Raw genomic sequence first — 13,689 nt, 5'->3', positions numbered from 1 at the left:
TAACTTCAGTTTAAAAATAGCACATTGCTTGAGTATAGTCAAGAACAAAATATGGATATTTGGGGTTGACAACGTCAAGCAATTGAGGTTTATGATATAAGTATGTACATTATATTGAATCTACATTTGTAACACAATATTGGCACTATAAATATATATATCATACTAAAAAAGATATATTTGTATCACAGTATTGGTACATACATCTAGTCACATGAATGTTGCAAAGTTCACTGCAACAATCTGATGAATAGAACCACCTTCCTCTTCCTTCAAACATTGCAATTCTCGTCAATAATTGTGAGCTTATCCCTTGATAATAGTAACTATACAACAAAAATCAGAGATAATATACATACAAACCCCAACCTTGAATGTATTCTGGGAATGAGATAATGGGCATAGTTGGCTACCTATCTTGGGCCTGACAACTCAATAGCATGTAAATTATGCACAGATTCCACTATCCAATCACTCCGGAGAGGAGCTATGTCTTCGACTTGACTGCGAACTACTTCTACTTTTTGCCACTCTTCCCAACGTTCAGCTAAACCATCTCCTTCAAGCATTCGCACAACTTCTGACATCTTCGGTCTATCCATTGGTGAGCTTTGTGTGCACAGTAAAGCAACTTGAATAAGTTGTTCTACTTCATTGGTTCGATATTCCAGCTTTAAGTCAGGATCCATCAGGGTTGTGATCTTTTGCTCACGAAGCAGTCCTTTCACCTACAAAATAAGTTCATGTCATTTCAACTTCTAGTGGTAAATTATATCTGGAAAAGGAATCTATCTAGTTATTGGCATCCAAGGCAGAGTTTTGGGGAAATCCCCAAATCTCTATGTATCCTAATATGCTTTTGTTCATCAAACCTGATACGAAAAAAATGCCAAGAGTGCTCATTTTGTCAAAATACTCGAAGAGCATGACATCAGTTACAATCTTGTATATGTTCTGAATGCAGAGCGGGTTCATTTCCATATGTGCGGAATCAAAAGCGTATCATAAACATGTTCCTATATTGAAAAAATTGATTATTTCACAACATACCCAATCCAAGAGCATGACATCATCATCATTAGCAAGCCGAGCAAGATCAAATGCTCTCTGACCAGTTATGACTTCAAGCAACATAATCCCAAACCCGAAAACGTCGGTTTTCTCTGATGATTTCCCTGTAGAGAGATATTCAGGTGCGATATGTCCAATGGTACCTCGCACTGCAGTTGTAACATGTGTATCTTTATAATCCATGAGTTTTGCCAGCCCAAAATCCCCTACAACTGCTTCAAAGTCCTCATCCAATAGAATGTTGGCTGCTTTCACATCCCTATGTATGATTTTTGGATCACAATGGTCATGAAGATATGAGAGCCCCCTAGCTGCCCCTAGAGCTATTCTTTTCCTTGTATCCCAATCCAGAGGTGGAACCCCTTGAGCCCTATCTGTAGAACAAGCAAAGGATTTTTATCAAATGAAAACATGAGGGAAAAAACGGACAGGACTCGTTGGGTATTTACCATGTTTTCAAAACTCCACAGAGTACCCTTTATAAATATCATTGAAAAGGTAATCTGGTAAGTTCTGGTAACTCAGAGTGTTCTTGTAACTTTTTAAGATTTACGGATTATTCTTATGATGTTTTGTACTAAATATTCAGCAACAGAAGAATAACACTCAAAAGATTGAGAAAAGGACAGATTTATCTTTCAATGAATAAGATTATATACCTCGCAATCGGGACGATACACTTCCATGTGACATGTAAGGGTAAACAAGAAGCCGCTCAGTTGGGGTCATGCAAAACCCTCGGAGTCGGAGAAGATTCCGATGCACCGCCATGCTTATCATCTCTACCTCTGTTTGGAATTGTAATTCTCCACCAGGACTCCTTTCTTCCTTGAGGCGTTTCACTGCCACAAGTGATCCATCGGCTAACCGCCCTTTGTATACTTTCCCAAAACCTCCTCTACCCAATATGTTCTTCTGGTTGAAGTTATCTGTAGCTACTTGAAGCTCCCTCAAAGAGAATCGTTTCAACTGTCCCAAATGCACCTCTGGGTCTTCCTCCGCTGCATACAAGATGAAACACTCTCTAAACATGGATAAAACTAAAGTGATGTTTTTAACACAACTCAAACATGGGAGATCAAAACCAGAATTCTTCTTGGGAGATGAAAATGTGGCATACACACACCAACACATACTTAGGAGTAACATTCAAAGGGCATAGGTTCTCCTTATGGGAGGCTGCTTGTGCTCAAATTTCTCGTGGATATGCAGCCCTTGGTGCTGTTGAAAGACAATGTGCACATTTGGAGTTTATGAAGCACGAACTAAATATAGCTATTTGATATACTTGTGAACCCAACTCTTCTCTACGAAGTAGACATGTGGTGACTGAGTCTCAACAAGGAAAATAACTGGAAACATTTAGAGAGACCTTTAAACTCGCTGATCATTGACTTATGTTCCGATCAGTGACTTGTATCCAATGGCTTTGGGAGGTCCATAAATGAAGGTACTCAAGGTTGGCACATATGTAATCAAAACAACTTGCTAAACAAGGAAATATTCATTGCTGGATGCTGAAATGCAACAATGGTTTGAATCACATGGCATAAGCGTAAATGCACTAACCTCGTTCCAATATAGCTTGCACTGTCCCCATCTAAACATGACCAAAGTGGAAAAGAATAGAGCAATCCAAACTGATATTATTAACTTCAAAACAAGATGACATGGATCAGCCCCAAAATATCACTTGGTTGGAAGATGCCCCACTATAAGAAAATATTTATACACATTGGAGGATGGTTTCATCATTAGGTCAACTTATTTGGACATACATCTATCCTATGCGCTACAGAGTGTGATAGAGCAGCTGCAAACTTCACCACATCAGTTACAGATTGAGGTAGGCAGATATGCAAGAATACCTCTAAAAGAAAGAATTTGCCAATTGTGTCATCAAGGAGTGGAATCCAAAGAACACAATGTTTGTCATTGTAATGTTTGTTATGAAATAAGAGGGATATACCATTGCCTCTTTAAGCAAGCCTTTGGCCCACTATGCAAGGTAATGGACTATGAGGACCACTGGTGCTTAGGGATTTTCTTGCTAGAACTCAAGAAACACAGGAAAAGGTTATTGAAGGACACGGTACAGCCACATAAGCTCATCAACAAAGAACAATCACAACTTTCTTTAGCCCTATCACTCCTCATGCTACAAGTCAATCAAGGGCTATACAAATGACATCCAACCAAGACATGACAAAGGGGTTACAATAGATCAGGCAATCGCAACTTGCAATGCACATAGGCCCCGGCCTCATGGAACACGATCTCATGACGTTTTTCATCAACAGATAAAGGCCATATCTACCACAATCGCAGGTACTTCCCTCGCTACAGAGACCTTTCACCTATGCTAGAGATCTTTTGAAGACAAAAATGATAATATATCTAGATTGAGATTCTTACATGTAACGATAACAAGATTCTTTAGTCACTTTTTATCTTAGTTACTTTTTTTACTTAGTAACATTTATTTTGGTTTGATGTTGTCAAAGATGAGACAACAGTTACATGATGTAATCTCTTGTTTGGTCTTATAGGCCATTTTGGCCTCTTAAATAGCGTTAATATATCATTCATTCATTCATACATACATTCTTCATTTCTCATCTCTGTTTAAGCCCACAATATTTAAGGGCTCAGCTAATGAGAACATGTGGTGCCTTAAGGCAGTTTCATTAAATTAGTCATATATATTGTGGTTTGTAGTTCTTGAAGATGTGAGATGTAATCATTCGTTCAGTCCCATGGGCCATTTTGACCTCTTAAAAAGACATTCATATATCTTCCTTTCTCTCAGGGGGGACTAGAAAAATATTTAAATGCCTTAAAACTATTTTGTGTGGACAAAGGTTTGTCGATAAACATGGATAAAACTAAAGTGATGGTGTTTAACACCACTCAAGCATGGGCAACAAGATCAGAACCAGAATTCTTCTTGGGAGAGGAAACGGTGGAATACACGCACTCCTACACATACCTAGGAGTAACATTTAAAGGGCCTAGCTTCTCCTTACGAGAGGCTTCTTTGTTCCAGACTTTCTCATGGATATGCAGCCTTAGTGCTCTAGAAAGACAATGTGCACATTTGCAGTTCCAAGAGCCACAAACTAAGTTGTGATTATTTGATACACTTGTCACACCAACTCTTCTCTATGGAGTAGAAACGTGGGGACCGAGTCTTAACAAGGCCAATCATTGGAAAGATTAGTGAGACCTTTAGTGTCAATAATTGCCTGCATGATAAGGAGCAACGCATCGGTGCCCCATGATATAATCCGGGGAGAGATGGGAGCAGCCCCTAAAATCACCAAGCCATTGTTTTGATCAGTGATCTATATCCAATGTCTTTGGGAGCACCCTAAACGGAGGTACCCAAGGTTGGCACTTATGTCATCAAGACAACTGGCTGAAAATGGTCACATTCATTTTTGGTATGCTGAAATGCAGCAATGGTTCGAGTCACATGGCATAAGCATAATACACTACCCCTGTTCCAATATAGCTTGGACTGTCCCCATCTAAATATGAGCAAAGTGGAAAAGAATAGAGTGATCCGAACTGATATTATTAACTTCAAAAACAAGATAACATGAATAAGCCCCAAAATATGACTTGGTACAAAGATGGTCCACAACAAGACACTTTTTATACACATCGGAGGATGGTTAAATGGACATGCATCTATCCTATGTGTTGCGCGGTGTGATAAGGCAGCTGTGAACTTTATCACATCAGTAAGAGATTGAGATAGGCAGATATGCACGAATACCTCTAGAATTTTTTTTTTGTCAATTGTGTCATCAACAAGTGGATTTCCGAAGAACACTATGTTTGTCACTGTAGAGTCTTTTATGAAATAAGAGGGAGATACCATTGCCTCTTTAAACAATTGGTCCACTTGGCACTACGCAAGGTAATGGAATAATGGAATATGAAGACCAATGGTGCCTAGGATTTTCTTGCTAGAACTCAAGGGACATAGGGAAAAGTTGTTCAAGGACAATAGTACAGCCACACAAGCTCATCCACGAAGAACAATCACAACTTTCTTTAGGCCCATCACTCCCAATGTTACAAGTCAATCAAAGGATACACAAATGGGCTCCCGCCAGGACATAACAAAGGGATTGCAATAGATCGGGCAATAGCAATTCGTCGTGCATGTAGGCTTCGGCCCCACGGACCACGACCTCAGCATCATTGTCATCAATAGATAAAGGCCATTATCTACCACCATCGCAGGTGCTTCCCTCAATTCAGAGGCCTCTCCATAATCTTTTGAAGACAGAAGTTATAATATATCTAGCTTGAGAATCTCACATGTGCCGAAAACCTCTTTAATCTATTTTTATCTTATTTACTTTTATATTTACTTAATAATATTTATTTATTTTGATTTGATGTTCTCAAAGATGAGACAACACTTAAGATGTAATCTCTTGTTTGGTCTTATTGGCCATTTTGGCCTCTTAAAAGGCGTTAATATATCTTTCTTCCTTTCTTTCTTTTTTTCTATCTTTTGTGCAAAACATAATCTGTTATATTACATTATCTACAACATACTGATTAAAAAAATGCAAAGCACCAAGTCACATGAATTATTGTACATATTATATTGGGAAAAGTACCAGGATACCCTAGGAAGTTCGTCTATTTACCAGAATGCCCCTGGAAGTTCCAAATTTACCAAACACCCCTATGTCCAAAAAAATACACTTTATAAAGTAATTATACACTCAAATCTTTGGTAAATAGGGCTAGTTCGGGTCCATTTCTTCCATCTTTGGTAAATAGGGCTTGTAGATTTGAGTGTATAATTACTTTATAAAGTGTAATTTTTTGGACATAGGGGTAGTTTGGTAAATTTGGAACTTCCAGGGGCATTCTGGTAAATAGACGAACTTCCAGGGGTATCTAGGACTTTTCCCTATTATATTTTACTAGCTCTACACATAACCATTACAATTTCCTTGAGGGTAAATCTGATGGCAAGCCAAAAGCAAAATATTAGAACAAAATGTTGCCCAATCTGAGCGAAATATGATAAAGAGACACTAGAATCTGCTCATGCATCCAAAAGCCATAACCTTCACATTGATCCCAAACTAATGGGGCATAGCACCTGTCTGTTCCCAGATCTAAAGGTGCCAAGAAGCAGCAGCAGATGAGTCACCTTGGAGTTGATTGCCTGATGCCAAAGGATTTTACAATCCAAATATGGGTCTAACATAAAAAATCACAGGCTGGGCCATTGTGTCTCCAGTTCAGAGTTTCTAGTCAATCTTGTCATCTGAAGTACATGAGATCCTTGAATTGCCCTACCAAAAATGTCTGCAACCTGGGGGCTATTATTGATAGCCCCTTTCCACCACATTGGAAACCTGATAGTTATCATTTCCTTTTGGTCACTTTCAGCTATGGATCAAATCTAAGATGCCATTGGAGGTATCAGACTCCTCACAAATATGAAAAAGGCTTTGTTCATTCAAAGGTTCCATTGAGAGTCTGTACTTAGAGGCAAAAAAGGAATTCAAGTGGAGGAAGTGTGTCAATAGGGATCATAAGTATGCAAAGAAAGTCTTCAAACCAAAATGTTGCAGTACAATCATATAGCATGAGTCATTGACATCTCCATACGCTCCAAATTTGAGTTTTTTTAAGATTCAACACCGTAGTGAATTGGGTTGAATGTATTTTTTAGGGTGGCTAATCATAACTAAGGAGTCCGTGTGTTGACTAGCTTTATATTTCCATGCAATTAGCAACAAACATCCTTTTCATCTATAATTGGCTCCATATATATGATTTCGATTTCCTCATAAGCAGTTTGATTAGTGATATGATGTGGTCAGATTGGCTGGGATCAAACTAATGATGTAAGTGGCTCAATCGCAATTCTGACCCTAAATGGGCTCCAAACAAACCACTGCATTCAAGCTTCAGTTGGATGATGATGATGATGACGATGGAAATGCGCAAACATAATAATGACAAAATGAAACCATTCCAGGTGTCGGCGGGGCATCCAAATTGCTAAGGCTATATGTGACATTCTGAAATGTGGATGCATCAACCATGGTTCTGGTGTGTACACATAAAGCATGGCTATCTTTGTAATATGCAAGTTTATATGGGGTCATAATATAATCTCTCTATATATATATGTGTGTGTGTGTGTGTGTGTGTGTGTGTGTCTATGTGTGTGTGGAATCTGGCGGAACTGTTCTACCTGGAAAATCAAAGTTTATAGGTGTAACATAAAGAATGCTTTATTATCAGAAAAAAGTCTGTACCTGGAACATCGAAGAAGTTCTCTTGTGGCTTTCTTCTCCGCCACCATGCAAAACCAAGTGCAGGTACTGCAAAGATTAGAGCAGCACCTGCAGCAACTCCACCAGCTATAGCACCAGTGGTGGATGATCCTCCATTGCCTACACATGAGTCACCAGGATCCAATCACACTTCAATGCATGTTAATATAGATTTTCTATGCTTTTCAAAAATGTTCAAAGTCCATACGACAAAAGGTCGCATGTTAAATATAATATGTAGGAAAAAACCATCAAAATACCCCCAACTTGTTGGGTATTTACCAGAATACTCCTAACAGGTTAGGCATATGTTGGTGTTCTTCCCTAATGTTTATAATGGCTGTTCGGATACTTTGTGTCTATTGCCAAGTCTTAATCAATTTAAATTTCTAGAAATGACCCTCCCACCTCCACTGCTTCCAACATCTGTAGGGTTTGGGGGGGGTTGAAAAGGAGGCGGAGGAGGAAAGGGTGGATCCCCAGGGCATTGTTTGCCAATCACAGATCCACAAAGATCAGTGTTGCCAGAAAAACTGTCATAAGATGCAAAAGTAACTGTTTAGCATTATTGACAGTCATAACTCTATTTTTGCTAACCCCAAGATAAAAGGTGTTTGCATTTTTTTTTTATAAAAGGCAGTTAATCCTAACTAGGAAGTTTGCACAAGACACAGTGTTTACCTGATCGGAGTGAAGAGAGAGAAAGATCCATTCACTGGGATTCGTCCAGACAGATTATTGTTCGACAAATCACTATCAAAAGCTTTAATGAACATCAAAATTGGTGAAAGCAAATGGGAGCACCAAATTCAAAAAATAAAGCATTTATGCTTGTTAGTACTTGTCACAGTTACAACATCCCCCTCTATAACATCTAAAAATGTAAAGAACGTAAATACAATAATTACTTACAGCACTTGAAGTGTGGTAATGTTTGTCAATGAATAGGGAATGGAAGCAGATAGAGAATTGTTGTTCAACCGCCTTTTGCACATGTAACAGGATACACATCCTTATTTTGATCAATACAAGCTTCAGACTGAGATTTTCTTTTTCTTGTTCTTTTTGCTTTTATTATTATTTTGATATGAAGGATTACATTGAGTAAAGATGTCTCACAAGAAACGAAGAGTAGTCAGCTTTCCCAATGTATCTGGTATTGCTCCAGTGAACTTATTGTCATACAAGTCTAGGCTCACCAGCTGAGTCAGATTGCCAATCTCTGGAGGTATAGCCCCACTAATACTATTACTGTAGAGTTCCCTGCACAAAATAGAATGCAATAATCTGATATTTCTTTCTTTCTTGATATTACTACCAGCATACTGCTAGTAAATTTTGGTAATTTTATATAGATGTATACATGGAGAAAAATTGGAAGATTCCGTGATATTAAGTGCAACCATAACTGATCATGAGATAGGTTTTCCATAGTTTTCCCTAATCTTATGATGAGTATGTGTGGGTTAATCCCGAAAGGAACAAGGGTATTAATGGAATTACAATTCTACAGCGTGAGATAATTATTAAGTTTTTTATCACTTGACCACTTTACATGAAGAAGTCAAGTGTGTGAACATACCAAGGCCTAGGGTTTCTGCCTATATAAGAAGGCTAGCTACCTTCTTATGAGGGAGGCTTGACCTATGTCGAGACTGTGTCAGTGTGGCTATAGCTCTTGTTAGCTAAGCACCTACGATCCCTACAGTACCCAAGGTACGACCTGCATCAACACTCAATGGTATGGAACATCAAGGAGATTTGGGTCCATCTAACAACCCTCTTTCCTTTCTTTGGTCTATAATTCCTTATATTTTGCTTACTAATTAGTTAGACTCGTAACATATAGGGTATAATCGTGGCCAAGATATTTATGAAAAGACTAGAAAACATATCGTCAATGAAATGGATGTGAAACTTACCTTTGTGTTTTTGTCCTTGGCCATTCTCCAGTTTCATGCTTCAAACAATGAGTTGGGAGGTTGCATCTTACAACCATATATATATTTAAATGTGCTTGGCGACACTGGTACTACTTTCTCACAACCAGGGTTATATTTGCTTGGTGGCATGCAATGTGTGTGATTTTCAATGAATCATGCATGAATGACTGGATATCTTAGATTGGCATCTGCAGAACTTGCAGAATGCAATTTATACTTGGCAACTGTGGAACTAGTAGAGATTTTTTCTGCCATACTTTTTGGTGGAGACAGGAGTGATATGTCAAGCATTTTCGTTGTTTTGATACTCCTATATGCAGATTATTGCAATGAATTTATGTCATTTGGCTTCCCAGTGGTGTTTACTTCAGATAAGTATAGCTCACGTCATAATCCTACTTTGCGGATGCGTATTTTCTATATAATCCTGACATATACATTTGAATTTACTATTCAGGTTTATTATTCATATCAAACTTTCAAGATTCAGAGTAAGAACTTGTCTTGAGATTTGGTAAAATATAAAGAAGAGCTCGTTTTGCGTTCCAAAGTAGCATGTCAAACCAATGCCACATTATAACCATTGGCATTTTACACGTCATGCCCAATTTGGACCAAGAAAATCTAGGATAAATATTTTGCTATGATAGTAACTAACTATGTAATATAATGAAAGACGATGAGTGAGTCAGCAGATTGGCCAGTCTTTCATGTTGAATCCTTAGAGTAAAAGGTTCCCTTTATGTCTGAGACATTTATGGATGACTTTAAGATGTTGTTTGCTACTGGGTAGACTTTTTTCTTCATATGATGTTGTGAATCATGGACGGCGTTTCACTTCTTCTAGTCATTAGGAAAACTTATTGTTTCCCAATCTTCTTCTCCTTCCATGTTGACACCTCAAAGTAGATAATGTGATATTGTACGTTGATACAGAAATACATTAACCATCTAATACATTGCAAGTGGAACTGAACAATTGTGTTATAAATTAATGGTGGAGATAAATCTTTAAAATATCAAAATAGGAGGTAATATCTTAACCCTTTTATAGCATTCTGCTAAACCAAAGGGGAAAATATTACCTATAAAACCAGATATAAATAAAGACATTATTGACCTAATAGATATTGAAATAGATTATTGGATCCATATGCAAACAGTATAAATCACTTCAAATCCAAATGGCAAATGAAAAAGAACTTACAAATATTGAAGATGCTGAAGTTCACCAAGATCAGGCACTAGGCTACCGGATAATTTAGCATTGCCAAGGTCACTACAAGAATGACTATAGTTAATTTTCCATAGCATAAAATATATGTTAAAGGGAGTAGGATCTCTTTTGAGATAAACAAAGTTTATGCTAACAAGAAAAAATAAAGCTCAACAGTATGTTCTTACACCCTAACAACCATATTATTGTTGTTGCACGTGACGTGGAACCAAGTGCACGGATTCACGAGAGTAGAGTCCCAGCTCCCAAGAACACTGCTTGGATCGGTAAGAGCATTCTTTAGAGCACTTAATGCATCACCTATAGCCAAAACAAGAATCTTCATTAACAATGTAAATCGGCTAGTTGTTTCATTTTAAAAAAATATTTTCTTTAGGCTTCCTCATGCCAGATGAATATTGTTGAAATGATATGATTATATAATAATGATGAATCCAATGGAATCAGCCAACAAAATATATGTGGCTTCCTCCTGCCCACATAAATAGCATTGAAATGGTTTGTTCATATGATGAGTGTCTTCCACTTAATTATTAGAAACTCTTTCTATAGAAAAATTTATGATGACATGGTCATATGAACATAATTGGCCTGGATAAATAGCATTGAAATCATATGGTCTATACCAAACATAACCTGCAATTTCTCAGTGAAAATAATTTTGTTGGAATCAGCTCGTTTCAAGTATAAAATGCATCCTACAGGTTTCCACAGACATGGACAAATAAGGTTGAAATGGTATGTTTGCATGATGATGATCGATCACTTCACGAAGAGTGTAACATTGATATGTTCATAGCATGGTGATCTTTCACTTCTAAAGATGATAAACGTTCAGAGGATGATGATACATATTCATATGATGATGATCTTTCACTTCATACTTCGAGACTAGGTTGATACCAAACTTCAAAATGACATGTTCATAAGTTGATGGATCTTTCACTTCTAACAATGATACATGTTCATACAATGATGATCTTTCACTTCATCCTTCGAAACTTCACAATCCCAAAATTAACAATATAATGTTCATATGACGATGATCCTCCACTTCATGGTTCAGAACATGATCGATAGCAGACTTCACAATAATATTTCCATGTGATTGTCATCCATTTCATGATTGGATACTTGGTCTATACCAAACTTAATGGTTTTCTGAACAAACAACATCCACATTGTAATTTTGCTGAGTCGTTAAGGACATATTGTGCTTTTATACAACAAAAACAACTGTCATAGCTACATAGCTCTATTAATGTTGAACTGAGCAAACGAATGTTTTCAACTTAAAGAGAACAATCAATATTAGAAGTTAATTCGTCCATTATGGATGTATGTGTGCATGTGGAGAAATGAATGTAAAGAGCAAGAGTCTTAAATAACATTAAAGAGCTTTATTTGAGACAAGGCTAGCATAAATCCAAGAAAATGGAAAGCTACGATCATAAAAGGGGTAGAAGAGTGTGTCTGTTTCAGAAATTATGAAAAAAATGTGGAAGAAAAAGAAGAACGTGGATCTGAATAGACAGAAAAGAAGAAGAAAAAGAATTAAGGAACAGAGAGTAACCTTCTGAATTAGAAGAAACTCTATCGAGAAGGAAGAACTGAAGAAGGAACAGAAACAGGGAGAAGCGCATCTCTAGTTTCGGGCAGCCTTGGACTGGAATCTGGAGCGTGAATTCCTCTGTCAAGACAGATAATAGATGGTTTTTGTGGGCGGAAGTGGGAGAACTAATTAATCTCTGACCTGATCCGTGTGCCCACCACCAAAGGAGGTTGTTTTTTACCTCCTTGCTTACTTCCTTCTCTTTCAATGCTTCTTCTTCAATTGGGAACAGAGCAGAGCAGCAGCAGCAGCAGCAGCAGCAGAAGAAGAAGAAGAAGAAGAAGAAGAAGAAGAGAAGGAACAGTGTTGAGCATCTAAGAGCTATGCTGGCATCTCTCTCCTTTGGCTTTTCGCTTTTATTTTCTGGTGAAGAAAAAGTCTCCTTTTAGAGTGGTCTCCTCCTACCCTACACACATTATTAACATTAATAACTTAACATTAATTTTAACATAATATATAACCTATGTACACTCAAGATGATATAGATGTATGTAGTCTGTAGTCTGTAGTCTTGTAGATCCATTTCCACCACCATATCTCCTCCCAATGACTTTACCGCCACTCTCATCACTGACTCGTCGAGATGAGATTGATGGATTACCGGCCCTTTGCAAAAATCCGTCTCGGTAACTCCTCCGGGTTCCTCCCCCCCCACCCCTAATCCACACCAGAAATGTCTACCTATATATTTGGATATATGGCGTCTATGTTCCAGTCTGTGTGTTTGATTACACACACGCAATCCATCCCTCAGTTTGTTTGATACTGCGTCAGACTCTCACAAATTGACCTCGGCCCCTGCATCGCAACACACTTTGTTTCGGCTACTACTTTTGTGCCATGCATTCTGAACCCCCCCCCCCCCTCCCCTGGCATCCCAAGTTTTGAATCCCATCAAGCTTCGTAGTTTTGGGATATTGCCCGCACCCCATTCATCGTATAATGCATCTATTCCTCTTTTGAATTAATCGAAAGCTTGCGAGGAGTAGAGGATGTTGCTAGGGGGGTTCACATGATTGGATCATATATCTTGATAACATGTATTACACATAGTACATGCTCAACATTGTGATGAGTTCTTTTGCAAAAATGGATTATCGTGTGTCAATGTTTGGCTGGGTTTATATTTTGGGATTTCTATAGGCATGGAACATTGTATTGGAAACACATTGATCCAAGTCAACAACAATTATTGTCTCATGTTTAATTTCAACGTGCAATTCATGATGCAATTTTTCGAGCTCTAAGGTCAATTTTACATAGATTAGGACATTGCTTGGTTATTATTTCCCAATTATTTCTTATGGTAGATGCAATTTGTCATTTAGGGTTATGACTTGTCAGAACATCGACAATGAGAGGCTTTAGGTAAGGCCAAATGTCATTAGGTAAGTGAGCTTTTTGATGTAGGCCCATCTAGTGACATTCGAGAAGTTTATCTATGAATTGCATGTAGAAACTCTTAAGCACAAGCATCATAAACTTGAGATGTCATGAGTACAA

General features: G+C 37.8%; 1 protein-coding gene across 1 annotated transcript; it reads right to left on the bottom strand.

Annotated features, from left to right (window-relative positions):
* Window positions 1-156: 156 nt before the first annotated feature.
* Window positions 157-12,240, bottom strand: LOC147864672 (LRR receptor kinase SERK2-like). The gene is made up of 11 exons (XM_087318784.1): window positions 12,148-12,240; window positions 10,742-10,874; window positions 10,545-10,616; window positions 8,514-8,657; window positions 8,307-8,378; window positions 8,076-8,147; window positions 7,803-7,927; window positions 7,377-7,514; window positions 1,731-2,072; window positions 1,051-1,445; window positions 157-728 (listed from the first exon to the last, which is right to left on the bottom strand). Exons 1-11 carry the CDS (start codon window positions 12,215-12,217, stop codon window positions 414-416), a joined length of 1,878 nt encoding a protein of 625 aa, XP_087174910.1. The 5' UTR covers window positions 12,218-12,240; the 3' UTR covers window positions 157-413.
* Window positions 12,241-13,689: the final 1,449 nt, after the last annotated feature.

The sequence above is a fragment of the Azolla caroliniana genome, unplaced genomic scaffold, assembly GCF_043228905.1.
Source record: "Azolla caroliniana isolate FFs.n. ecotype wild unplaced genomic scaffold, voAzoCaro1.0.p SCAF_4, whole genome shotgun sequence".
NCBI classification, from domain to species: Eukaryota; Viridiplantae; Streptophyta; class Polypodiopsida; order Salviniales; family Salviniaceae; genus Azolla; species Azolla caroliniana.
The sequence above is the reverse complement of the archived record's forward strand: the minus strand, read 5'-3'. Positions and strand labels throughout refer to the sequence as shown.